Below are 26888 nucleotides of genomic sequence, written 5' to 3' on the forward strand. Positions count from 1 at the left end.
CACAACGAACAACCCCCGAGTACCTGGGGCGTTAGGTACCACGTAGGCGAAATGCTGTGCGCTTGTCAGTTCCCGACAAGGGTAGGGTACCTCAGGTACTTACCCGCCTCCACAAAAGTTACTTCGCGGTTTTTTACCACGTACTTGTGATGCAGCGTCGCGCCGCTAGATGCATATCGCGATAAAAGTAACGTCGTTAGGTACTCCGACCATGGCCGGCCAAGTTTTCCTCAGGTACCTGTTACCCCATTTGCTGACAGCTGCCACGCCAATTTGGCAAACTACCGAGAAGAAGTTCGGACTCTGCAGCCCAGGGTGAACTCGAACATGGTGGGGCATTAAATACGAGCTTGCTTCTGGCCACGCGCCCATGATTGTTAGTCAGACATTTCTCGTATCCTCCAGGGGGACCCAGGAGCAATAAACAAAAAATAAATAAAAAATAAAAAAGCACTTAAGAGAGAGACAGGTTTACAATGCTTTATGCTTCCTATGGTAGCTGATAACTGACTGATACACTTGGAATTACGATCTTTTACCTGTTACGACCAGCTGCGTTCAACTCCATTCATGTTATGAGGCTCAATCATGATTATCGTATCCTAGAAAGTCTACGTTGCTACTGCATCGTGCTCCCTAAAATTATTATCGGCAGTATCTTGATAAATGAGCCTTGCCGCAAAGTCAAAGATCTTCCTTGTTTCTTCTCCCTCGTGTTCCTCAAACCCAGTTGTCATAACCATGTAGGTTAGGTTCAGCTCTCTTCACACAACAAAGCGACACGTGATGCGGCAGATTTTTGTATCATCACACAAAACAAATTGTTGTCTCCACGAACCGAACCCCTTTAACATGGTCCCCACTTGCCCTGCAAACACAGCCTCAAGATTGAAAACACACTATCTCTCTCCTTGTCTGTCGGTCTTCTGTCGGTCAACTCCCAACCCACAAACCCAGTGCCCGTCAGCCTTCCAAGGATACATGATAGTAGTCAGCCCACCTGCGTGCGCCATCAAGCAGTTCTGGACACCCATGATCGACAATGAAATCAACAAAATTAAAAAGAAACCAGGATGGGCCCTGAAGAAACTTTGAACCAACGCTTTGTAACTAAACAACAAAGTGCGTGAGGCCGTTATCATAGAAGTGAAGTAACCAAGTCTTGCGTGGCTGATATGCAAAGACCCTGGGGACAAGACTAATCCGAAGACTAATCCGAAGACTAATCGAAAAGTAATTTTCAAAGAAGACCGACCCAGAAAGACTCGAAGTTTTGCCCAGGACCATAGATCCAAATAAAGGCGAAAGTTTCGAATACGGAAGCAAGCTCATATCGTGAGATATCATGACCAAGCTTATATCTAGGAGCGCAGTATAAAAAAAGTGAAACTGAACAAAAGCATGGCGATAGTGCCGGGTATCGCTAGTATTAGAACGACAGTGTCGACCGTAATGGCAAATGTCTCATCCAGGCGACGCAAAACTCCAGGTCGCTTGGTGATATATCTGCCGCACACAGTGTTGACTGTTTGCCATAGATGAGTGAACCAGATCCGAAGAACGGAGGGCTGGCTGGCAAAAGTCTGGAACTACCGGGAACAAGCTTATCTCGATTTGCCCGAGTTAGGGAACAGTTCTATGTAGAGGTCAGCTTGGCTCAGTCCCAGTATGCTCAGGATGCTGAGGGCAGGTGGGCGACTGTAGAACCGTCGTCTCTTGGACAACTGCACGTACCGGGAAAGTGTTCCTTGGCGTACTGTTCACAAGCCTGGGGAGATTGGAAACGAAGCAAGTAAGCCACTGTCCAATTTTACTGTCTGGCCGCGACGGAGGGTGGCTAAATGATGAACAAAAAGCCGGCGGTTGGATCTACTCACCTTGGCAGGCTTGCCAACCTTCTGGCCAATCGTCTTCCACTTATTCGACTCGTATTCTTTGATCGCGTTAAGCAGATCTTGACTCTGCGGTAACAAATGACGGCGGGTAAGTTTTAAGTTATTCAAATGGTTCCAGGCGGTGCCATTGCATAATCCATCCAATTGATAGTGCTAAGCCGCAGGACGGAAACCACACTTCAAAGATGCGATGGAGACTTGGCAACTGCTAGGGACAGAAAGTATGCGGGGGTACCGGGATGCTATGTTCAGTACGTACTTCGTTCTCTGCGAATTCTGCGTAGTGCATATCCTAAAAGTCAAGCGAGTCAGTACCGAAAGCATGTGCAAAGATGCGATTGAGTTGACACAAGCCACTACGAACCTTGTACCAATGCTTCTTCACACTCCCTTCGGTGCGCTGCGGAAATGACTACAGATTCGAATCATGTCAGCCAGTTTCTAGTCTTCCATGTCGGTAGAGCCGCATAATTATTTCCTATGCTCATCTCTTCCCATTTGTATGTTCTCAATTCTCCCGCGCCACACTAAACAGGACAAACCTTTGCAATCTCTGCCCAACTGAGTCCCTGGTCTCTCATCTGCTTCAGCATGTGCTCTTCAGCCGCCGTCCATGGTGTGTTGGTTCGACTTTTCTTGGCGGGGGGAGGCTGCGGAGCAGCATTTGTCTCGTCGGCGGGTGGTGGCTTGATGGCCGTTACAGCCGGCGCGGATGGGGCCGAGGTTGCCGAAGTGGAAACTGCGGGTGATTGCGGCGGTGCCCCTGCAGCCGGCGCATTGGGCATAGTAGCGCCGGCAGCGGGGGCCGCGGCCGCGGCGGCCTTCGACGAGGGGGCAGGTCGCTTTCGCTGACGGGGAGTCGGAGCCGGAGCTGGAGCGGGAGTCGGAGTCACCTGCTGTTGTTGCTGCTGGGGCGTCGGGGGCTGTTGCTGCGGAGCCTGCGCCTGTGGCTGCTGTTGCTGTTGAACCGCCTGAGGCGACTGTTGGACGGCGTTACCATGCTGTTGGATATGCTGCTGCGGCGACTGGTGGGGCTGAGGCTGTGCGTGCTGTTGCTGGTGTGGGTGTTGACCCTGGATCATAGAGGGATGCTGTGCATGCTGCGCCTGGTGTTGTTGTTGTTGCTGTTGCTGTTGGGCAACATTCATGGGTGGCTGTGCCGCGCCTGGGTGGTGCTGCTGAGGCGGCTGCTGCTGCTGGGCCTGCTGTGATGGGGCTGTGGTATAGCGGTAGTCCATCTGTTGGTCATTGCGACGGGACATGTCTGCCTGGGGGTAACCCGGGTGGCCTTGAGGGCTATACCAAGGGTTGTTAGCAAATGGTGATTGGTTGTGGGCCTGCATTGGTTGAATGGTGCCGGGTATATTTGGAATATGCTGTGGGTGTTGCGGAGCTCCCCATGGCTGTGACTGCTGCTGCTGCTGCTGCTGCTGCGGTGGCGGCGGCACAACTTCGGCTGCCCTACTCATCTTGGGCTTGGGCATTAAGGCAACAGCTTGGGTGGTGCGCGCGCGCAAGGCGGACGGAACGAGTGAGGTACGTATCCCGACGGTTTTCACAAGCCCTGGCAACGCCTCAGGCTGGATAAAGGGACGCGGGTAGGGATGAAATCGAGACGGCCAGGTGCTGGGCACGATGCGGCGCACCAAGTAGTTGCGACTTCTCGCTAGGCACAGCGCGGGAATCGGGGCAAGACAAGGCAACAGCCAAACACGAGGCAACCAGCAGCGGGCAAGCGGGTGACAAAGAAGCCTTCGTATCCGGTGGGAGGCGATGAACCGTATCGGGGGTGTTGGAAGGTAGACTCGACCGTTGGCCAACCGCGAAACAACTGCAAGGCGATGGACCCGAGCTACGGGGGGCAGGACGTGATGTCCTGCCACTGACCGCAATCAGCCTGCTTGGCCGGGAAAGTGGTGTGACCTGTCACGTATATGATGGGGTGCAAACGGCTCGAACAAGTAGGGAAGGCAGATAGATTCGCTGGCTTGCTTGCTGGCTTAATTATCTGTCGCCTGCTCGTTCGGTCGATCGGTCTGACGGTCGGGGCTCGGATATGGGTACGTCAAAGCTCGAGGCGGCGCGCGCGGGACGGGGAGACTGGTGAACGAACCGAACCCACAACAAGCTCCGGGGAGGGTGGAATTGGAAGGGATGCAAGCTCGGGATTTGGTGGATGGGACTGGAGCAAGAGAGTACATGGGTACAAATAGAAGAGGGAAATGGGACTTAGGGTGAGAAGGGTGTGGGCGCACGGTGGGCAGAGGGAGGCAAGAGATAGATAGCACAAGTAACGACTGTCAAATGTGATAGGGCGCGGGCACGGTGCTGCTGGCTGCATTGGGGGATGGGGGGACGGACGCCTTTGGTCTGGGGTCGCGCGGGCGGCTGGGGGTTGTTGGCAAAATACTGTACGTAGAGCGCGTGCAGCTTTTGGAAGGTACAAGGAGGGGAGGAGGCGCGGAGGTACCGGACCGCCCATGCAGGTTCTTTTGGCGAGGTACAAACAACTACGTGCAAGATTGGCTGACGTTTGAAGGAAAGTGTAGGTAACTTACTGCACGTCATTCAAGTTCTGATTGGTGTGACCGGCAGAATTGCCCGAGTAAATGTACTCTGGCACAGGCCCAACCTCCCATTGCTGCATTGTTCTTGTTCGGCTGCTCCAAGAGCTGAATGAAGCTGGATGCCTGTTTGGTTTGAAGAAGGGAATGGGAAAAGAGGTAGGGCAAGGTAGGTAGGTGGTAGGTACGGTAGAGGTAGGCAGGTAGGTACGGTAGATTTGTGAGGTACAGACGGTACTTTAGAAAGGCTGGGCTGAAGTAGCGTCCAATCCAACCTGGTTTGGTGCGGGCTGGGGCGGCCTTGTCGGAAGCGACGTTGGTGTGTACCTTTTGGATCCGCGATAAGAAAGTTGTCAGCTAATAAATGACGCGTCCTCAGGGTTTTGACATTGGCAAATTGGCTACAAGACTAGCTTATGTGTGCGCATAAGGTAGCTGTCGTTGACCCGAAAATTGAGCCAAAAAGATTTTTGGCGGAAGATTCGAATAACCGATGCCTAAAAAAAAAAAACAAGGAGTGCAAAAAGCCTGCAGAAGAAAGTGACGACAAACAGGGAGGGGGGAAATTCTTTCAATTGATCGCTCGTTTGTTGTTTGCTTGCCCGGTCCAATTCGCGGCCTTCCTTTCTTCCCTATCCACCCGCCCATTGTCACGTCGCGCGGGCGCGTTGAGTTACTGCAATTTTTATGTTTGCGGGGTGGTGGGGCGGGGGAGGTTGGTGGTGCAAGGCAGACACAAGGTAGGGGCTACAAGCACGCGAAAGCCAACCACTAAGCCAATTTTGAAGGTGAACTCGCTGGAGAAGAGGATGGGAAAGAGACGAAATTAGATAGGTGGTTGTTTTGTCCATGTGTTTAAGCCAAAAGTGTCCTCAACTAACCAACAAGGTATGTACCGGTATTGCTGGTAAATAAGGATGGATGGCTTTACGGATAGGGAGCACTTGGTAATTATGCCCAAGATAGAAAAGTAAATCGATTGATGTACAGTGTGTGCGCCAAGCAACTCGGGATCGGGATTGAAGTGGGTGAAAAGTTGCAAATCTTATAATCAAAATAGGTGTAGGGACAAAAATAATGAAATGAGTAAAAAAAATAAAAATAAAAAAGATGACCGTCGACTTACCAGCTGCCCCAAGCACAAGATGAACTGGTACCAAAGGGTAAGAAAGACAGGCAACTACCTACCTACCTACGCAACGTGCAGAGTATAACTTTGCGATATAGCTCTGAATGTAAAGATAGGTAGAAAGGGTCGCAACAAGGATGGGGGGTATAATAAAAACGGGGGTGGTTATTCCGTATGTGGATTGGCCAAATCGGCGCGAGCGCGTATAGATGAAAATATTGCTTGGATGACTTTCGGGCGTCCGCAGGGAGCAGGCAGCACATTTGTTGGCGCGAGAAAAGTGAAAGTGTAAGAAAAGGTACGAAATAAGGTACTTGAGACGCGACGGGGCGGGTGACTTTACGTTTGTTTTGGTTTGTGGGATGATGGATGGAGGCGGGATGGGGCGGAGATTTGCCGTTGAGGAAAGTGGAGAGGTAAAAACCTTGTCGATCACAGTGACGAGATGGCTGGGGTGGGTTGCCTGCTCTGTACAGTATAGGTCTAGCCGCTATTCTCCTCACTTGGAGGACCGGCATTTACGAAGTGCCTTGTTGACCCTCTGGATTAACAAGTTGCAGGGCTTTTCTGCTCACCTGTATCAAACCTGCAAAGCACTGAGTGCAAACCAAGCCATGAGAGAGATAGCCTGAAATATAATAGATGCACCGATATCTACCAACTGTTCCAGCTACCGTCTCAACCGTATACAGTGTGAACTACCGGTATAAAAATAAATAAGTAAAAAAAAAAAAAATAGCACAGATAAGACATTATAAGGTATAGGATAGGGCTCAGCGCCGGATCCACCCGTACGATTTCGTTGTGGGCTTGAATGGTGCACGTACCACACTATCCAAGGTACTTGGTCGTGGAGTCGCCCGAAAGTCACACGTGAGTGGAACGTTCCAGCCCACAAACACCTTGTCAACTTGCCCATTAGTGACCCACGACCACGAAATCCATCATACCGTACAATGCATTTTTAAAATCCCGAGTTCGCGAATTGGCATTTATGCTTTGGATTGGCAAGCATCCGAACTATTTTACGATGTGATATTTAGATATTGTCGAAAGAATCTGTCTTTTTTTTTCATTCTAACTACCTAGGTAGTTTTGCTTATCTCTTGTCGTTTTTTTCTTCTTTGTTCGCTACGTCGACCAGCCCATTTCACACTTCACCCTGAATGCGGCTGCAGCTATCCGGTTTTTAGTGCAACGAGACTGTTTCGGCGTGGTGATATTTTATCTTGTATGCTTTGTGCGACGCAAACTAGCTTGGGCTGAGACAGGATGGCCTCGTAGCTCCCCCAGCAACGGCTTCTCCGAGCCCACATCGCGAACGGAAGTGGGCGCGCGGCTTGTGCCGCCAACGGCTAGGCATTTAGCAACTCCGCGCTTGAAGAGATGGCAATAATTGTTGCGTGAAGTGGCGTTCGGGAGGAGCTTTCGACAGCCAGACTTGACTAATAGACCACCTGGGGTCGGGGGGGTTCAAAGCAGAGGACGTATACATGATTCTTGGTGCGCGGCGTGACGTTGCTAGAGATCATGTGTTCAGTTCATGTGCAGGGAGTTACGAGAGACTCTTGCTTCCATTGGTGACCTTTTTTTAACCCTTCCTAGGAGATTCATGCTCTGTTTGGCCTCTATCCCTACTTTGCAACTTTGCAACTCTATGAACATGTCTCGAGTACAAACTAGCAACAGGGTTGCTTAGTATGGCTTGGGCTTGGGGCTAATGGCGATGTAGCTTTGGCTTGCTTTTATCTTCAACCATAAGTAGCGAAAATAAAGTTACCTTGACATCATTTGGAAAAGCCATCTAAGATACTTCGGAAGCTAAACTGCAAGAAAATCCCAATGCATGGTATAATTCTTCATATATACGTCTTGGGTAGGTTAATGCCTCCCCGCATATCAACAACAGCCTCGATGACAGCAGCGACATGGGTTTGCAACTGCTGATTCTGTTGGACAACCTGCCCCGCCGATTTTGACATGCGCTAGAACCTCTTGAGAGGCGCTACAACGGCCTACGATCTCTCGGCCCCTCGGAACTTTCTCAACACCCCGATCAAGCCTTGCAGAGCATTGTCACGGTGGGCCCCGCCCCCTTTCATCAGCTCGGGTTATATGTCGTTCGACCCCGCAAAAAAAACAAGAGATGTGCATATTGTTAGGGACTTTGCGTAAGATGAAGGAGATAGGCTTGATGGACATTTGATGCCATCGCGGCCAAACGATATTACGGGGGTGGAAGAGGGAGGTGTGTGCATTGACGGCAAAAAAGAATGATATGGGGTTCTTGCGGGGGGAGCAACGCTCGATCTGCGGGAGCCGTGGTCGGGCTCCCAGGAAACCGTGATGAAAGGGTTCGCGAAAGTCTTCAGTGCGGGACAGGCATGAAGGGGCCGTGCGGGCAGGGAAGTTAACGTTTCTTGACAATGGTTACATGGTGTCGACAGTTCGGTGTGCACCATCAAAATAAGCATTTTGTGTTATTTCATGCCGATTGGATATCGATGGAGGACGGCATTGTGAATCTGGGGTTACAGAAAATAATCATTCACCTACTATTGAAGGTGGTTGTGTATATGTGAAATGAAGGTAGGAGGGAATGAATAGCTTGTAGCTTGGGCCCAATGGATCGGGCTGCGACGATTGCATGATTTGAGCGTGGAACTAAATCCTGCGCATCTATCTTTGCTTCTTTGACAGCCCACTGTTTTTCTCCTTCTCTTTCTTCTCCCTCGGCGTATCAAGATCTTGGCTTGAATTGCGGTGTCGTCTGTTGCCATACCGCAACAGTCTGGCTTAGAGGCCAACACAGTATATACCGCGCCCAACAGAAAATACAAGCCATACGCCACGGTGGCATTATCAGCTTGCCGTGCAGGAACTCAGATGGCAGATCATTGAGCAGACATTAGGCCATCAAGGCCATCTAGCCCAAAAGCCCGTGGCCGCTACATGTCTGCGTTCCTAGGGCATGGCAATACAAACTCGGTAATGAGACGGTCACTACTATCCTAACTAACTCCTACCCATGTTCATCAACGCAAGGTTGCATCAAGCCCACAAATCGGGTCTTGCTGGGTGCATATTTATAACATTAAGCAACTTGCTACGCACTCGTAGTATACACAAGGGGAAATACCGTCCGTTGTCCATATTTCCGATCCCATCGTCTGAACATTCATTTGTCCGTCGCTTTTTTTTTGTTAACCTTCCTTTTCTTCCCGCACGAAGCCGAACGATGGCGCTTCTTTTTGACGGAAATGAAGATCAGGAAATGCCAAGTTTATGCCATTGGTCGCGTTTGGTACGCCGGATAGTCCACCCAAGTGAGGCAACCTATTTTTTTAATTGGTCCCCAATCGAGCACTCACAGCGCTAGAAAGTACATTATACGATATTGTAGGCTGCGTAAGGCGAAGAGTGAGAGAAAAAAAAAAAAAAAAAAAAAAAAACAAGCTCGTGGCTGGACTGGCCTAAGATCCGGGCGTGCGGCCAGAATTCCCGGGAGTGAAACTCGAGGTGCGTTTGAGGCTCTGCGAGTGACCAGACCAGTAACGTCAGCGCATCACATTCGACATGGGTGATGCAAAAGCTGCACTACGGTGGTGCCTATTAGGAAGTGGGGGATCCCTCACTAGGAGGATGCTGTTGCTGACTTTCTCCATCCTTCTCCATGGTGGGGGGTCGGCTTTTACTTCACGACAAAGCCCAAATTTAGCCCCCTTCCACACCACCTATCAATCATATCCTTGCGACTGACAACTGGGAGGGAATGTGCCCATATATCCATCGTCTCCGATTAAACACTTTATCGGTTCAAAACATCATGATTCCCGTTGCGTATTGTTGGTAATTTGCGCACACGATTCAACTACATTACCCCTTCTTGAATCGCCATGAATACGGTCTTTCGTCATGGGCCTTTGGTTTTTCTCAGCTCTGCCTCTAGGAAATCAATCCAGTTTTGTGACGTGTCGCGATTCCCATCAGTACCAGGGTCTTGAAGGCCAGAGCATGACGGAAACTGCCTGCTTTTGCAGCAAGCTTTTGCATACCAAACAACGGGATGGATAGCGTACACCATTACAACAAATCTCCAGGGGTTTACAATGGCATTCAAATGAAGGCATCGGATGCTGAGGCTTTTATGCTGTGTATACCTGTTAGGTAATCGACACATAACGAGTTAAGTCTACTTTTAATGCTTGTTTACATATATCGCAGGCACGGCAACATTTCGGTTCGCCTCAATTGCGTGGCACTGTGCAAAGCACTGATCCATTCTATGCCTTAATTATATTGGTTTGCGAAGCTGAGTATGAATGCCAAGCCTACGCATAACATTGACCCCATCCATACCACAGTATTATTGTGAAGAACGAGGTGATTCCTGGAACTCTTACGCGGATCTCTTTAATCGAAAGCCACCTTTGCCACCTGCGTATTCTGTACTGCGTTGTTGTCAAGGTCGAATCTATTGCAAGGTTGAATTTGCCTCAAGTCCTGTTTGTGATATTGTGACCCAGACGGCTTGGTATGACTATGAACCCACACCCCTCTCTCGTTTACAGTACACTCCAGGGTTAAAGTCCAACAGACTGCGGGTGGACGATCGAAAGGCCTCGTGGGTATGAAATAATTACCGTTGACATAATTTACTTCCGACCTGCGGCTCCACGGCAACGTAAATACAACTGGGCCGACTTCATCTAGACAACTTAGACACATTCAAGTAAACACGCCATTCCTTACCTCAAGGCTAGATAGAAACCGAATTGTAAACGTTGTATGCGGAAACAAAAACAACTTTTCATCCCAATTCTTGTCGGGACGTCGGTGCACCTTACCGCGGTGCCGTATGTATACCTACACATCAGACGACAGGATTTGTGAAAACTGGAAGCGACTCGCCATTTGGGAAAAGGCAGAACATTAAGCGTTGATTGAGTAAATACGTTGTTTTTTTGTAACTGGATCGAACATCTTCGGATGAATATTCGCCTACGGCTGGTTCAGTTTGTATGCTCTCAGCCTTGGGGTACACACCCGTGCTTTTTTACATGGGAAGCTCACCGAAACGATGGCGTTTCCATCATCTACATCATTCACATCCGCGAAACCCGAGCCAAGTGGCGACAAGACCCCTCCGAGACCCATGGCTTCTGTCCCATGCCTGACATGCCTGGTAACTTGTGATGAGCTATCAGTGGGTGTGTATGGGGAAAAGGGTCCCCTATGCGACAGGCTTGTTCACGCACACCGAGAAGTGTCGACAAAACAGAAAAGACAAAATATGTGATGTTTTCCGGCCGATCCTTTGATGCTGTAAAGATGAAAGGGTGGTGGATCTGCATAATGCACTGCTCGTCCGAAGGACGGAACCCCCGACAAAGACATGCAGAGCCGACAGGCAAGCATGCTGGGTGTGAGCCAGCCTTGGTCCGTCTGATATCCTTGAAAGGGTGAGCCTTCCGTCCCAAGTCCCGCTGGCGATCAATCATGTATCACTGCCTAGAATCGCCTGTGCCCAGCCTGGCAGGAACGGATTTTTGTTCCACGCTTCGAGCATCCAACATCCAAATAGCAAGGCACTAGGCCGAGTGAATACGATTGGTATAGAGTTGCCTAGTCATGAGAGGCTGCGGGTGCTGAACAGACTACAAAAAGTCTACAGGGTACATATGTCAAACCTAGGAAATGTATCTGACGCGTTTATCTTGGGCGAATGCCCAAAGACAACAGAGAAAACGTGGATCAAGAGGAGACTGTGTTTACTTGTTATTACTCGTTCTGTTGTTTGGCTGTCTGTTTGATGCCAGGTTCCGAGACTGAGACGGATGTGCATATGCTACTGGGGAGTGTGCCAAGACGAATCGGAACAGTCTCCATAAGACAAGGAGAAAGAGGGAGGGGGAGAGAGAGGGAGAAAAAAAATTTGGGCCTGGTGATCCCGGGTTGTCCTACTGTTTCTCACTCTGCTTCGCCCCAAGTTGGTGTTTGTGGGCGATCTGGTCTGTGATCGTCCCGCTTGACAATCATTGTTTTTACTCCGTGATTGCGAATTGTTGTTTCGTCCGGGTTACCGCCTCCTGGCTCGATGGTGAGACTTCAAGCGGATATTTTTTTTTCTTTGTTGTGAATGATTACATGTTATCAGTCTTGTCAACTTTGCGTGTGCACGACGAGGAAGGGAGTAAGGCACTGTAGAGGTGGAAGTGGGCTAAGGAGGAGGACGCAAGGATAGTAGCGAAGAAACGAAACGTTTACCGCCACGCCTAACGTCTGGTCAGAGCCCACCAGGTGTATCCATGGTGCGAGCCTGCCTGCCTGTGGGAAACAAGGCCTTTTATTCCTCTCATTCATTTTCCCTTCCTCGTTTTCTCGTATCTTGGGAGAAGGGGAGGGCAGAAGGCAAAAGGCAAAAACAAAAACAACAGCCCCATGTAACCCGGGGTTTGTTTTGTCGCTTTCGCTTGAGAGAGAAAAATTGGAGAGAATGTGGTCCAAATAACAAAGTTGCATGGGTTTAGGGTGCGGCTGAACCAGCGCCAGGGTTTGAGAGGGTTCCATTTCATCTTAGCTGCTGGAAGCCAAGCTGTTTTCCGGGTCCCGAAAGCTGCAGAGCACGTGCAAACTAGCCCCGCTCCACCTGGGACACCATACCAGGGACATCCCAAATCTGAGGCTCACCGTTTTGAAATTGTAGCGAGTTTCAAGGGCCCATTGCAAGGGACCGGAACATTGTCGGCGGACTCCTCAAAAAAAAAAAAAAAAAAAAAAAACTAGTCTTGGACCTAGTGCGTAAAGTCCAAAGAGCGTGACAGTGCATGCGTCTCCAGTCTCTACCAACTGGACGGACCGGACTGCTGTCAAATTTGATGGAACAGCCGAACCGAATTGGTCAACCGTTTTGAAATGTGGAGAGAGGCCGATATAGATAAACTTAAGGCCACACAAAGAAAAGAAAAGAAAGCGGATTATACCGGTATAATAGAAATCCGTTGTAGGACTGCAATTCATACCTTGGGTACCAACCTATTTGCTTAGCGCTCGAAGTAATTTGGAATCAAATGGACCATCACATTCTTTGTTTGCCAGCATTTACCAATGCTCTGAAGCAAAGGGGAAATTGTAAACGCCGACAAATTCCCACTAAGACGTACGTGGCTGTGGAAGTATCGAGTTGATGAGGGGCAAAGTTAACCGTCACAAAATTTTGCCAAGAATAGGAAAATTATTGACAGATTGGTTACTGGATGAACTACAGCCCTCATTTGAATTCATTAGACGATCTGTAGAAAATAAGATTTCTAGTGCGATTCTGTCAAAAGCCACGGGGTTGGATCACGCGTGGTGGTGGCTACGTGACTAGATAATCCGCCTGGGACATGGGGGAATAAAAGTCAAAAAGAACAAAAAAGCAGACTAAAGCCAGAAAAGAAAAGAAAAATCTCCAACAGGTCTACTGTACTCAAGGGCTGAGTTGGGGGAGAAAACCGAAAACAACCTCATGTTTCAACGGTCCTGGATGTCAAACAAATCGGACTGTCATGCTTGCGCCAAAACCAAAACAACTGTGGAGAGCGCGGCTCAAAACTTCTGTGGACCCTTGGCTTCCCGGGCGTTCAGGGGCTCTCGAGAAGAGAAGCCAATATCCATCTCTATGTGGGGCGATGGCCAATCAAAACGGATTCCCAAGAGGCCGGCGCCTTCCTGTAACACCTTAAGCATCGTCTGTCAAACATCAGACGCAGAGGCCATCTCCCACCCCTTCCTCCCTCTGTCCTCAACCCAACGTACGTCAATCACACCGCCTGGGAACATCGCAGATACCTGGATTTGTGATTATGCATTGCGAATTGGCAGCCCGATGCCTGTTTGTGATTGTACCTAGGTTGTTTCTGTTTCTGCAAAATTCTGCCTTCCAGCCCCGGACTTTGCTACAGAACGTACCCTTCTGGCGGGTACAATCTCGACTCGTCGCCCAGCTCTACAACCGAGCCAAGTCTAGCCCGGCCCATGATTCTGATCGACCTCCTTTCTCCCAGCCAAGCCTCAAATTCAATCAAGATTTTGACACCTCCGAGGCTTACGTTGACGAGATTGCGGAAACAGGCCCGTCTGCTGTTGCAAACGTTGACGATCAAAACAAATGCCATTTTGCATCGTCAGCCATTCACCAGGCTCATCCTAGACATTTATCGTCACCAAAAAAAAAAAAAAAAAAAACGTAATCAAGAACAGACATACGAAAGTAGATGGGAAAACATCTCAACGGGGGGAGGAAGAAGAAAAAAAAAGCGGAGGCTGTCGGTAAGGTACAATCGCGTGTCAAGCTTGACCCGAAGATGCGGCCCTGCTACCTTGAATATCTGACCTGCAGCACGTTTCCGGAGCCGAATACTACTCCGAGTGCCTGCTCTACCCAGCAAAAATTTAGACACATACTCTAAAGACAGGTGAACGACAGACCGGAATCCGTGCGCTGCACCCCCAAGAAATTGCTTGGCAGCTTCCTGCCTGTTTTACGTGCATTTTCGTTCGCTCTGCTGCCGCCGACCAGATCAGAGGCCAGGCTCCTTGAAAACCAAAACAAAGCTTATGATGGCTCGCCAGCGCGGGCACCAGGTTTTGCGATAACAACTCACTCCCGGAAGGAGGAGCATCGTACGACGACGATTGTACAAAGCAATGATCCTACACTGTCTACGTACGTGGCCATGATTTCCTTGGGCAATGTTGACAAAAGATATTGGCCCACAATCACGGATCGGTTACAGTAGACCAGCATTCAAAGAGCAATCCCGGTGTCAGTTCCTGGCACAAGCTGTGTCATGGATTCTGAACTGCTACTGCACGCTCTCTTTAGCCTCTCTCTCTCTCTTTTTTTTTCCTGTTGTCTCCTCTCCTCAATCCCTGTCCATGTCTTTTCCCGTCAGCCGATACTATTATTCCAGACTTTTGCATCTTTCAAGGGTCCTCTTGCTTGGGATTTTGTATATCAGTTCCCCTTGGTGCAACAGAAAAGACTCTGTCGTGTTGTACCCTCGCCCAGATCCATACCACACACCCACACCTAGTCACACCCCAGTCCACACTACCTCTGAATCGGGAAGACGAAGACCGACAGGGTTGAGCCAGCCCACAGCATCTGTAACGATACCACACAAGTAGCAGGCCGCTTCATCCACGCTATCCTCCGCTTGTGGAAGCCAGCAATGTGCAATCCAGCTTAGGGCAGTCCCTAGCGGCTGCCTCCACATCCACTCCCCCCTGGTCCTTGGACGTGTCTCCGCCCGAACATCATGCACCCGTCAAGTCCAGTTCTCAATAGTGAGGCATTGTTATTATTATCCTCTTGTCTTCCTCCTCCCGTTGTTCCGGGCATTTTCTTTTTTTTGCTTCCCTTCTTTTTCTTCCCTGTTGTTCATCTTCCCCTTCGTCAGGTAAATCCTCAAGACTTGAGAGTTGTGCCTATCCACGACGCCGTCGTGTGTGTCCTTTCCTTCTCTTCACTTCTTTCCATTCTTTTACCACAGCTAAACCCCTACTCTCTTTTATTACCTACTATATATTGCCCAACTGGCTTGGCTTAGCTGCTTACATTCTTTTTTTTTGGAAAGGAAGGAAGCTGCTCTCTTTCGATTCTACGAGTCTAATCTGGTTTATTACGACAAACACTACGTCTTCATTAGCACGTATATCCTTTCGCTCAGTTGCTCGACTTGCGGTTGGTTTTTTGACATCTGGTTGTTCCTCTGTTCGCACAAAACCCCCCACGTTCTTTCAAAAAAACAATACGACCGACGTCGACCTACGACTCTTCATCTGTGAAACCGATTAGAAGAGACAGACAATCGTTTACTTGTGGGACACCCGTGGAAGCCTAGAAGAATAGGAGGGACATCATTTGATCACGATCAACCGTTTCGGCAACTTTTTTCGATTCTTGAAGCAGCGAGTCTGCCTTTTTTTATACCCTCGAACTAGTTTCGACATTTTATCCACCTGGACACCACGCTCAGTGCTCGACATACTACTTTTTACAAAAACAGGCGCAGAAGCAGAGAAAGAGTTTAAGTTATCCGAGAGAATATAGTGGAAATGTCTCCGATGCACATGAGCATGGCCCCCGTGGCTTACACGCCTATTTCGGACGCCATGGAACGCCACGACTACGGCATCACCAAGAACCGCAAGACCGCATCCACCGGCGGAGGTCGGGCCTGGAGCGAGGATGAGGTTAGTGTCATATTTGTTTTTTCTTGTCCATTTGGCCTGGAATTCCTCAAAAGATTCTCGCCTAATGTCGTGAGATGACCCACTTTGACTTGTTCATGTCGCACATGTGTTGCGACAGGTACCGTTTCAGATAGTTGAGACGAAAACAAGACGCAAGGCTGACAAAGCATCTTTGCAAACAACTAGGAAGTGTACCTGCTCCAGACACGCCTCCAGAAGATGCCCTACAAGCACATCGCCGCCCACCTGAAGAAAACTGAGTTGGCATGCCGCCTGCATTACCACCAGCTTAGCCATGGCTCGAACCGCCGCAAGCGCACAACGAGCGTCTCGTCCGGCTCCTCGACCGGCGGCCACTCGCCCACCATGCCGGCTACGATGCCTTCCCCGATCCATGAATCTCGTTCCGTCTCGCCCCCCGGTAGCGTAGGCTCATACAGGGCGGGATCTCCTGTCGGTCATGGCATCCAGCTGCCTAGCATCATGTCAGCCAACAGCAACGACTCGCCGCGTCTTCCCGCCATCCTGCCGAAGCCCGCCTCCATGGGACTGACCATTCCCCCTTCGAGCTCCAGCCGCGGTTACTCAACCCTATCCGAGTCTGGCATGTCGCACAACCCACCGCTGCTGCCCGCCGCCAACTTTGCGCCCAGCCACACACCGCCCCACCACCCTTCGCTGCGCCTTGACTGCAACGTCACCCTGCCGCCCCCGCAGTCGGCGCTGCACGCGCAGATTGACATGTCGCGCCTGTCGGCCATCTACGCCGCCCACCGCACCGGCTTCTGGTCCGCCATCGCGGCCGAGTACGGCCCGGGTGTCAGTGCCGCTGCCCTCGAGCAGGCGTGGAACAGCAACGCGCAGCCCATCACCAAGCAGCAGCAGCAGCAGCAGCCTTACCACTACGGTCACCAGACCCCTCAGCAAACCGTCACTCCCATCACCCCAGTTCTCTCGCCCGAGGACCGCGAGGCCTACAGCATGCGGGCGGCTTCGGACAAGACCCGCATCTCCGCCATTCTCGGCATTGATGCTGACCCGCGCAGCCCCAAGGAGAGGGAGATTGTCAGGAGGATGGAGGAAAGGGTTGGCGCATAAGGTTGCTGCGTCTCGGGCCGTACACTTGGGGAGGGTTATTTTCTTTTTTTTTTTTATCATCTCGGCGTGATTTGCTCTTGCTCTTTTGTTGGGCATGGCCGTTGGTCCTGTTGGGCCCATCTTCCGCGATAGATGATTTGGATGACGATGGTTTTTAATAATCTTGTTGGTTTTGGAAACGTTGTTACAGTCAATTTTGGGCCCCCACTTAAACCCTGATCTCCCTTCGTCAACCTGGGGGAGACAGGCTGTGACCGGCTGGACACATCATTCTTAACGACTCCACCTCCTCTTCTATTTCTTCAACCCACCCCCCTTCAGGCCATGAATTGGGACAGCGATCAATCACTCTTATCTCTCCTTCACGTCTCTTTTGGAGCAGTTTACGGTTTCTGTGGCCTGGCCATATCAAGCTTCAACGCTCTCCTATACCTTTTTGATTCGAATTTTCTCTTCCTCTTTTCTCTAGTTTCTTATATTATCCCTCCTTTATGCTATTTAACTCATTTTTTATATCATCCACTCAAGCAAAATCGCAATTGGTGTACTCTTCGATATAACGATGGAGGACGAACTGGGCTTTCTTTTATATCTTGTGTATTTACATATCTATTTCGGTGGTTGATGTTTTTCTGCATAACGATCATTATTGGCGGCATTTTGTGTTTTTCTTTCTCTTTTTTTCTTGTGTTTTCTTTGCCAATGCATCTGGTACAAACTCGCTCATTAGTGCAATTTATTTCCAAATGTTCAAAACGGTTAAAGATCATTCAACGACCCCGCTGCTGTCGTGCCACTTGGCTTCTGTTCTGCCTGACGCCTTGCAGCATAATTCAAAAACAAAGCAGATCACAACGCTTAAAACACGTGCGAAATGAGATGATAGACGAAGACCCAAAGAAGGACAAACAGCCCTGCGTTTAATAGCCCAAACCACAACTCATCTGGAATGCTCTCAAAGAACTTCCTGGCCACCTCAGCAAACTTCATTTCCCTCCAGCCGCCAAAAGTGAAGGGCGCATCGTTCTTGGCCACACGGGCCAGCACCACGAGCATGTCTTCGGCATCAAGCCGCTCCTTCCGCCGGGCGCGGGCGACAGTCTGCCGAAAGGCCTTGATGGTCATGTCGCCGGTCCAGGCCGGGTGGGTGAGGAGGGCCTTGATGCCTGGCAGTGGCGGGTGCGCACCGCGGTCGAGCATATCCACGCCCGGGAATTCGGGAGAGTCCGCGTTTAGCTCGTGGCGTAGCGAGAGCCGCAGCCGGTTCCACCAGTCGATCCGGTTAACCCGTGCCCCTGGAGGACGCGGCATAAACCACCCCTGACGGGGGGACACTTCGATGACAAGCGACGGATCCAGGTGCAGCTGCTTGTGGACGTGGCTGATGTCTTCGCGACCCATGTCGCTCTGCGGGAAAAAATCATCGTGCGTGCGGCTCGACGGCGCTGTGCCGACGATGAGCGTCGGCGTCCCGGAGTTCTGCCGCCGTCTTTTGACCTCGTCGTACAGCATGCCCAAGAACTCCTCGGCTTCGAAGCAGTACCTTACCGTGTAAGCTGTAACGTCGGGCAAGAGGACGATGAGCGGTCGGGGCTCGTATGCTTGGCCTCGGGCATTGCGCTTCCATGATCGTGCCGTCAGGAGCCTGTCGACAATGTACTCGCGGTCGAGGGTGTTGAGTATCCGGTCTGCAAAGGCGCGCCTGAAGTGGCTCATACGAGGGAAGCCTTTCTCGGTGTTCAGATACTCGGCTGGCGTAAGGAATATATCGGAATTGTTTTGGACGGAGTGGAACCAATAGTGCAGGATGTCTTCAAGCGGGCCAGGGCTGAGGTCGAGGAGGTCGGCATCAATGTCCTTTGCGAGACGCCGGACCACCGCGTTCATGAAGTCGACGCTATCTGGCTCGGGTGACTGCACAAGGAAGGATGCCGAGGAGTACCAAGATGCGGGTGTGTTCTTGGAGTTACCAGTCACGGGGGGTTTGATCAGGCTAGAGACGATGTCCAAAGCTTCCTCGTACACATCTCCGTCCAACACAAACTTGGGAGATGAGCTTCTGTTGGTTCGACTAGGCTCGTTAGACAGGGCAAGGCTTTCCGGCGCTTGCATATCCTCGCGGAGGGTGACAGCTGAGTCGAAAAACCACTCAGGATAATCCAAGAACCATCCTTGCGCAGTTTCATTTATGGAGAGAGGTTCCGCTTCGGAATTTGCCATGGGGTTTTCAAGACCGTTTTCCGTCTGTGCAGTCCTGCCAGAATCTGCGAGAACATCTTCTCTGCTCTCGTGTCGACTTGATTCACTTTTCACGGCGTGCTTTGGCTCTGACCGTCTTTCCTTCCGGTCTCTGGCATCTTTTGGTATAGCGCCCTTGGAGGATGTTTTATGGATGGTTTTTGTTGTATTGGTATCATCGACAAGTAGGGGCATGTTCTCCTTGGTTTCTTCGTCGGATCCATGAGAAGTTAGAGCGTCCCATGATTCCTTGGAAGACATGGACTCATTGTCGCGTGCGACTTTTAAAGACATGCCGGTTGGTTGTGCCTAACTCAATCAAAAATGGAAATGGAAATAATGGAGGAGCTTGCGAAAAGGCAAAAAAAAAGAAAAAAAAAACCTGTGTTTTTTGTCTTTGTAAAGACCGCCTTTAGTTCTTTTCAAAAACTAGCAGGTGAAGGGAAAGATGATCCCCTCGAGTTCTGACTGTATTCGCAGGTAGCCTTTCTTATATTTGACATTTCACCCAAGCTAGCTTGGTCGATACGGCTCATTAACTGTACCAGCACTCGACGTCATTCGAGAACGCCTAGAGGGAACACCATTGTGGTGGGCCTGGCTAGCCAGTAATCTTCTACTGGAGAGCAGATAAGGCTAGGTAAGTTTACCTTCTCGGTCTAGGGTTTCGGGGCGGCTTGGCAAAGGATTCACCTGCAGCTTTGTTGCCTGTCAATAAGGATTCTGCGAAGTACATAGTAAGCAAAGAGTCGGATTAATGTCACGTCACGCAACTACCAATAGGAATCCAAGGCCTTCAGGGAAGATCGTCAATCCTCCAGGCACACCGAGGTACTTAGTTTATGCCGATGACAACAAGTGCCAATTGGAGGCGGCCAGCAAACTTATTATCTTTTTGGGACGGAGCAATCGTTGTAAAGGCAAAATGTTAGAGACGGACCAAATCAGGCGATATTGAGTTTATGGTGTCAAGTATCATCTGTTACGGGTATTGGAAGTTCGTGCCTTTAGACGAATGAAGATTGAGGCGTGATTCTGCAGCGAGCTGAACTGAGCTGAAGGTGTAAAGTAAGGAAGGTACTGTGATGTTACGTAGGCTCAGCTTCTCACCGGTAATAGCCCAGTTCCCCAGCGTGAGCTTGGCAAGAACATCGCTTGCTTGCACTGAGCTAAGCTTCAGCTTGTCTAGGTAAAATCCCATGTTCAGGTACAGTACAGAGTCCAGTAGCTTTGGCGGGGCTGGCGTGGAGGTAGCAACGAAAACGGGCCATTCCTGACCCCGCCGGTATCGGGGGATCTGGCATACTTTTTTTCGTCCGTGCTTGAAAAAGAGGGACGGAGGGCAGGGGTTCGAATAAGTCGGGGTGGGATTTCCTTGGGCTTGTTGGGACACGACATGACTATACTTATACATCTCAGGTACTCACCTGGAAGGCATCAACAAGACCAACCTAGGTACATTTAGTTGTACAACCACCTGGTTGTCTTTGCCGCCACAATGTCGACGGCCAATGGGTCGAGCCCAACCCGGATTTCGATCCTGGGCGAGGAAAGCATCATAGTCGACTATGGCCTCTGGCTCAACTACGTGACTCACGATCTGCTCAACAACATCCCTTCCTCCACCTACGTGCTCATCACCGACACCAACCTTCACTCGCTCTACGTGCCTCAGTTCGAGACCGCATTTACAAGTGCTTCCGCTGCCGCTACGTCGAATTCTTCGGCCACACCGCCACCACCCCGCGCCCCACGCCTGTTGACCTACGCCATCCCGCCTGGCGAGGGATCCAAGAGCCGTGACACCAAGGCCGAGATCGAGGACTGGCTGCTCGAGCAGCAATGCACCCGCGACACTGTCATCATCGCCCTCGGCGGCGGCGTCATTGGTGACATGATTGGTTACGTTGCGGCCACATTCATGCGTGGTGTTCGCTTCGTCCAAGTCCCCACGACGCTGCTGGCCATGGTGGACTCGTCCATCGGCGGCAAGACAGCCATCGATACCCCAATGGGCAAGAATTTGGTCGGCGCCTTCTGGCAGCCGCGCCGCATCTACATAGACCTGGCATTCCTCAACACACTACCTGCCCGCGAGTTCATCAACGGCATGGCTGAGGTGATCAAGACCGCTGCCATCTGGGACGCCGAGGAGTTCTCTGCCCTCGAGCAAAATGCCCCGGCTATCTTGTCGGCTGTCCGCACTCCTGCATCTGCTGCGGCTGACCCGAATGCAAGGCTGCTCCCCATTAGCGACATCCTGAAGCGCATAGTCCTGGGATCGGCACGTGTTAAGGCCCACATTGTCTCTGCCGACGAGAAGGAGGGCGGCCTGCGCAACCTCCTGAACTTTGGCCACTCGATTGGCCATGCCTTTGAGGCCATACTGACTCCTCAGGTGCTGCACGGTGAGGCCGTCGCCGTTGGAATGGTCAAGGAGGCAGAGCTTGCACGCCACCTGGGTATTCTGCGCCCGGCTGCCGTCGCCCGCCTTGTCAAGTGCATTGCCAGCTACGATCTTCCCATCTCGCTTGAGGACAAGCGTTTGGTCAGGATGACTGGTGGAAAGAGCTGCCCAGTGGATATTGTGCTCGCAAAGATGGCCGTCGACAAGAAAAACGAAGGCAAGCAGAAGAAGATCGTCTTGCTGTCGGCCATTGGCAAAACCCACGAGCCCAAGGCTAGCAGTGTAGACGACCGTGCCATCCGCGTGGTTCTCTCGGCCGCTGTTCGAGTCCAACCTGGCGTCCGCCCTGGTCTCAAGGTTGATGTGACCCCACCAGGATCCAAGAGTATTTCGAACAGAGCTCTCATTTTGGCCGCCCTTGGCAAGGGACCATGCCGTATAAAGAACCTCCTCCATTCGGATGACACTGAACACATGTTAAACGCTATTGGCAAGCTTCGCGGTGCTTCATTTTCCTGGGAGGACGACGGCGAGATCCTCGTCGTGGAGGGTCGTGGAGGTCAGCTCTTTGCCCCTAGTGAAGGGGAGCTCTACCTGGGCAACGCAGGAACGGCATCCCGCTTCCTCACTACGGTTGCGGCACTCTGCTCACCATCATCCGATGGTGATGCCACCTCAACTGTGCTGACTGGCAACGCCCGGATGAAGCTGCGTCCTATTGGAGCCTTGGTTGATGCTCTGCGATCCAACGGAATCAACATCGAATATATGGGCAAGGAGAGCAGCCTGCCAATAAGGGTTGACGCTGCGGGTGGCTTCGGTGGTGGCGTCATTGAGCTGGCTGCCACTGTTTCGTCACAGTATGTATCATCGTTGCTTATGGCCGCACCTTACGCCAAGGAACCGGTGACGCTGCGCTTGGTAGGCGGCAAACCCATCTCGCAGCCTTACATTGATATGACAATTGCCATGATGCGTTCTTTCGGCATCGATGTCCAAAGGTCCACCACCGAGGCGGACACTTACCACATTCCCCAGGGTATTTACACAAACCCAGCTGAATACACTGTTGAGAGTGACGCCAGTTCCGCCACGTACCCGCTGGCCGTCGCGGCAATCACTGGTACCACGTGCACCATCCCAAACATTGGCTCCGCATCACTTCAGGGTGATGCTCGGTTTGCTGTCGAGGTGCTCCGCCCCATGGGCTGCACTGTTGAACAATCAGCCAGCTCAACAACCGTCACCGGCCCGCCTCTTGGTCAGCTGAAGGGAATCCCGCATGTCGACATGGAACCTATGACCGACGCTTTCCTCACAGCCTCCGTACTTGCAGCTGTGGCCAGTGGAACCACCCAGATCACCGGAATCGCAAACCAAAGGGTTAAAGAATGCAACCGCATCAAGGCCATGAAGGACCAGCTTGCCAAGTTTGGCGTGCATTGCAATGAGTTGGACGACGGCATCGAAGTCACCGGCAATTCCTGGACTGAATTGACAGAGCCGAGGGAGATCTACTGCTATGATGACCACCGTGTGGCCATGAGCTTCAGCGTCCTCTCGGTGATTTCACCGCACCCTGTTCTGATTTTGGAGCGTGAGTGCACTGGCAAGACGTGGCCCGGCTGGTGGGATGTGCTCTCTGGGGTCTTTGGAGTGGCCATGGACGGCGAGGAGCCTCTTTCGCACTCTACTGTGACTGGCTCTGGTCCCAATAACCGCTCCGTTTTCGTCATTGGTATGCGCGGTGCCGGCAAGTCTACTGCAGGAAAATGGATGGCGTCAACCCTCGGTCGTACATTCATGGATCTTGACACAGAGCTTGAGAGGAGACACAACACGACAATTCCTGACATGGTTAAAAGTGAAGTGGGCTGGGAAGGATTCAGAAAATTCGAGGTGGAGCTACTTCGCGAGATGATGGAGACAAAGCCGGAAGGCTACATCTTTTCATGCGGCGGCGGCATTGTCGAGACGCCAGAGGCTCGGGAGGCACTTATTTCGTACTGCCGCGCCGGGGGAGCTGTGCTGCTTGTGCACCGAGACACAACTCACGTGCTTGAATATCTTAACCGTGACAAGAGTCGGCCGGCGTGGTCTGAGGAGATCGAAAAGGTCTACATCCGGCGGAAGCCCTGGTACCAGGAGTGTAGCAACTTCGAGTATCACAGCCCGCACTTGGGTGTCGAAGAAAGTGCTGTCGAAATGCCAGTTGACTTTGCACGGTTTGTGTCGCTGATCTGCGGAAAGAGTTCTCATCTGCGCGAGGTCAAGGCAAAGCCGCACTCTTTCTTTGTGTCCCTGACCGTACCAAACATCACAGCACACACGGCAACAATCCCCAAGGCTGTTGTAGGCTCTGATGCTGTGGAACTCCGTGTCGATCTGTTGCAGGACCACTCGCCAGAGTTTGTGGTCCGGCAGGTTGCTCTTCTGAGGTCGTTGTGCAAGATGCCTATCATCTTCACTGTACGTACTGTCAGCCAGGGCGGCCGCTTCCCAGACGCAGACCACGCCGGGGCACTGGCTCTCTACCGCGTAGCACTCCGGATGGGAGTCGAGTACGTCGATGTGGAAATGACGATGCCAGAGGATGTCATTGAGACGGTGACGAAAGCCAAGGGCTACACAAGCATCATTGCGTCTCATCACGACCCCAAGGGCACACTGTCGTGGCGCAATGGAGCGTGGATGCAGTACTACAACAAGGCGTTGCACTACGGCGACGTGATCAAACTGGTTGGGTGGTGCCGCACTGACGAAGATAACTTCTCGCTGCTGACCTTCAAGACACGCATGCTGGCGGCTCACGAATCAACACCTATCATTGCTCTTAATATGGGCGAGCAGGGAAAGCTCAGCCGCGTGCTGAACGGTTTCATGACGCCCGTCACCCACGCCGCGCTACCTGCTGCTGCTGCCCCCGGTCAGCTGACGGCAGCTGAGATTCGCCAGGCGCTTTCGCTCCTTAGCAAGATTCCTAAGCGCAAGTTTTATCTGTTCGGCAAGCCCATCTCCAAGTCGAGGTCCCCGATCCTTCATAACACATTATTCCAACAGACGGGTCTGCCACACACGTACTCACGCCTTGAGACTGACAAGGTGGCCGAGGTCGAGACCACCATCCGCGCGTCAGACTTTGGCGGTGCTTCGGTCACAATCCCGCTCAAGTTGGACATTATGCCGATGCTTGATGAAATTACCGACGCGGCCAAGACCATTGGTGCTGTCAATACTATCATCCCGGTCCCTGTTCAGGCTGGTAAGCAGCGTCTGCGTGGTGACAACACCGACTGGTGCGGCATGGTGCATTCGCTCCGGATGGCCGGAGTTACAGGCAAACGCGCCTGTCCAGCTTCGGGAGTGGTAGTTGGTTCGGGTGGTACGACGCGCGCGGCCATTTTTGCCCTCCACTCACTTGGCTTCTCGCCCATCTACATTATTGCACGCAACGCAACGTCTGTCGAAACCATTGCGTCTTCTTTCCCAGCAGAATACGACATCCGAAACCTGCAGGGCACGCTAGCCTACACTGAGGGTATGGCGCGACCAGAGGTGGTTATCAGCACGATCCCGGCGACGGGTGATGTTGATGAAGGAATTCTAATGGCCGTCGATTCGGTGCTCACTTTGCCCATGGGTACAAGCAACACTGGAGCGGCTAGGGTGCTGCTAGAGATGGCGTACACGCCTACCTTCACCAATATGATGGCCCGCGCAAAGGATGCCGGCTGGGGAACTGTCCCTGGATTCGAGGTCCTTGCAGCACAGGGTTGGTTCCAGGTATGGTGCTATTTTTGTCTACTTCTCCTGATCTAGCCACACTCGGATTCCATGCTAACCTTGTGTTTTATCAACAGTTCCAGTTGTGGACGGACATCAAGCCGGTCTACAGCACTGCCAGTTCGATCGTGATGAATGGCACAAGCGATTCCTCCTGAGCTACAGGCGTGGCGTGCTGTATGTGTGCAGCACTTGGGTTGGTCAACCAGCAGTTGCAAAAGTCATGATTGCTTGAACACGACTTGAAATAAAATATTCTAACCATCACTTTTGACCCCTCCCATATATGCCGTGATTCCCGTTTGCTATAAACCAACGTTTGAACGAAAGGTATCTAGCTGCCTTGTTATCTGTGGAGAAACTATCTATAATAAGGTCAACGCAGAGATGAGTAGAAAGACAGGTCACAGAACAGCAGAGTGGCTAGAAAATGCATCTGGCAGGAATCAGCATAAAAAGTTAGTCCATAAACAAATATAGAACATACGGGTCTCGTGACCAGAACTGGAGAAGGTGAGGTGAATATTACGATGACAGCGAAGGTTTTTGCCATACGAGGCACGAGGACGAGACGGTAATCCAACACCGCATAAAGAATCTTACGTGGACTGTGCTTTCACCGATTGGCCCGGATCGACAAAGGATAATCAACAAGGTACAGCTATTTTATTTTAAACTTAACTTTTTTTTCCAGGTTTTTTTTTCTCCCCCTCGTGTCTGACCATGCAGCTGCATTATTCACACACGAACCATGAACATCATTTTGTGGGGGCACTTTTTTCCCTTGCACGTTTTTCTCAATTCCTTTTCCTTACAGGGGAACCGGTCCGCCCGATCGCGGGATCGTCGTCGGAAGAGAGGGGGGCTACCCACCATAAGCTATCTGTTGCAAGACAGTGCTTGCTATTTTTGGGGGGAAGGGGGCAAAGATACAGAAAAACACCCAACTACCGACCGACCGGGGTTGTCCGGAATTTTGGGTATAGAAAGAGGGCTGAGCTGAGCAAGCGGGGGAGGAAAAAAAAAAAAAAAAGAATAAAAAAGGGTTAAGCGATTGAGAAATGCCATGCGCCCCTGTTTTGGCAAGGTACGGACGGGGGTGCTCTCCGGAATTCGCTGCGAGAGGGGGGTGTGTGTGTGTGTGTGTGCTCTAAGTGTTTAGTGAACAGGGTTAAACCCACCATATAGTGTAACAACCGCATTAGACCGATATCTTTTTTCCAAGGGCTCTGTACTGCTTTTTTCCCCCTGCAACCCATCCGCAAGAAAAGAAGATCGTGGGCTGGCTACTTTTCCTGTATTTAGCGTTGTATCAGGAGATACGCGCATGACACGCTGGGCAACGTGCTCGGCAGCAGATAAACAGCACGCGGGGGGAAAAAAACGCAAATCTATTTCATGCGGCTTGATATTCTTGGCGCCTCTTTAGCTGTCTTGTGTGTAAACTCTGTTTTCTTCGCCCTACGCTTCAACATTCCTCTCTGTTCATTTTAGGTCCATTACTGATCCATTACATACCATTATAGACTAGG

At 51.2% G+C, this 26888-nt stretch overlaps 7 protein-coding genes across 8 annotated transcripts; 4 read left to right on the forward strand and 3 right to left on the reverse strand.

The window, feature by feature from the left end:
- Nucleotides 1-497: 497 nt before the first annotated feature.
- On the reverse strand, nt 498-5927 carry MGG_01133. 2 transcript variants are annotated; one of them, XM_003717745.1, is made up of 8 exons: nt 5586-5927; nt 4454-4786; nt 2438-3191; nt 2260-2307; nt 2155-2187; nt 1878-1961; nt 1735-1768; nt 498-1636 (listed from the first exon to the last, which is right to left on the reverse strand). In XM_003717745.1, the coding sequence occupies exons 2-8, from the start codon at nt 4540-4542 to the stop codon at nt 1605-1607; spliced, it is 1074 nt and encodes a 357-aa protein (XP_003717793.1). In that variant the 5' UTR covers nt 4543-4786; nt 5586-5927; the 3' UTR covers nt 498-1604. The 2 variants fall into 2 exon arrangements, with proteins under 2 accessions (XP_003717793.1, XP_003717794.1); XM_003717746.1 differs by lacking the exon at nt 5586-5927 and having other exon boundaries at nt 2438-4477.
- Nucleotides 5605-6955, forward strand: MGG_17314 (uncharacterized protein; the record flags this gene model as incomplete). Its single annotated transcript, XM_003717747.1, has 6 exons — nt 5605-5622; nt 5701-5760; nt 5836-5876; nt 6259-6279; nt 6359-6461; nt 6845-6955. 6 exons carry the CDS (start codon nt 5605-5607, stop codon nt 6953-6955), a joined length of 354 nt encoding a protein of 117 aa, XP_003717795.1.
- A 2753-nt stretch (nt 6956-9708) lies between these two features.
- MGG_17315 (uncharacterized protein) lies at nt 9709-10109 on the forward strand (the record flags this gene model as incomplete). The annotated part of the gene is made up of 2 exons (XM_003717748.1): nt 9709-9740; nt 9953-10109. 2 exons carry the CDS (start codon nt 9709-9711, stop codon nt 10107-10109), a joined length of 189 nt encoding a protein of 62 aa, XP_003717796.1.
- Nucleotides 10110-13249: 3140 nt separating this feature from the next.
- On the reverse strand, nt 13250-13747 carry MGG_17316 (uncharacterized protein; the record flags this gene model as incomplete). The annotated part of the gene is made up of 2 exons (XM_003717749.1): nt 13250-13301; nt 13542-13747. 2 exons carry the CDS (start codon nt 13745-13747, stop codon nt 13250-13252), a joined length of 258 nt encoding a protein of 85 aa, XP_003717797.1.
- MGG_01130 (uncharacterized protein) lies at nt 13327-16999 on the forward strand. The gene is made up of 3 exons (XM_003717750.1): nt 13327-14298; nt 15216-15830; nt 16017-16999. Exons 2-3 carry the CDS (start codon nt 15693-15695, stop codon nt 16926-16928), a joined length of 1050 nt encoding a protein of 349 aa, XP_003717798.1. The 5' UTR covers nt 13327-14298; nt 15216-15692; the 3' UTR covers nt 16929-16999.
- A 492-nt stretch (nt 17000-17491) lies between these two features.
- Nucleotides 17492-19743, reverse strand: MGG_01129 (uncharacterized protein). The gene has a single exon (XM_003717751.1). It carries the CDS (start codon nt 19458-19460, stop codon nt 17787-17789), a length of 1674 nt encoding a protein of 557 aa, XP_003717799.1. The 5' UTR covers nt 19461-19743; the 3' UTR covers nt 17492-17786.
- Nucleotides 19744-20499: 756 nt separating this feature from the next.
- On the forward strand, nt 20500-26585 carry MGG_01128 (pentafunctional AROM polypeptide). Its single transcript, XM_003717752.1, has 2 exons — nt 20500-25356; nt 25434-26585. Exons 1-2 carry the CDS (start codon nt 20665-20667, stop codon nt 25512-25514), a joined length of 4773 nt encoding a protein of 1590 aa, XP_003717800.1. The 5' UTR covers nt 20500-20664; the 3' UTR covers nt 25515-26585.
- Nucleotides 26586-26888: the final 303 nt, after the last annotated feature.

This window comes from Pyricularia oryzae, chromosome 5 (assembly GCF_000002495.2).
Source record: "Pyricularia oryzae 70-15 chromosome 5, whole genome shotgun sequence".
NCBI lineage: Eukaryota > Fungi > Ascomycota > Sordariomycetes > Magnaporthales > Pyriculariaceae > Pyricularia > Pyricularia oryzae.

Coding starts and splice junctions, on each gene's coding strand:
- MGG_01133 (XM_003717746.1), bottom strand. CDS start 3,379: ATGCCCAAGCCCAAGATGAGTAGGGCAGCCGAAGTTGTGCCGCCGCCA. Junction 1,769..1,877: donor AGGTTGGCAAGCCTGCCAAG/GTGAGTAGATCC, acceptor CAATCTCCCCAG/GCTTGTGAACAGTACGCCAA. Junction 1,637..1,734: donor CGCCAAGGAACACTTTCCCG/GTACGTGCAGTT, acceptor ACCTCTACATAG/AACTGTTCCCTAACTCGGGC.
- MGG_01130 (XM_003717750.1), top strand. CDS start 15,693: ATGTCTCCGATGCACATGAGCATGGCCCCCGTGGCTTACACGCCTATT. Junction 15,831..16,016: donor GGGCCTGGAGCGAGGATGAG/GTTAGTGTCATA, acceptor GCAAACAACTAG/GAAGTGTACCTGCTCCAGAC.
- MGG_01129 (XM_003717751.1), bottom strand. CDS start 19,460: ATGTCTTTAAAAGTCGCACGCGACAATGAGTCCATGTCTTCCAAGGAA.
- MGG_01128 (XM_003717752.1), top strand. CDS start 20,665: ATGTCGACGGCCAATGGGTCGAGCCCAACCCGGATTTCGATCCTGGGC. Junction 25,357..25,433: donor CAGCACAGGGTTGGTTCCAG/GTATGGTGCTAT, acceptor TTTTATCAACAG/TTCCAGTTGTGGACGGACAT.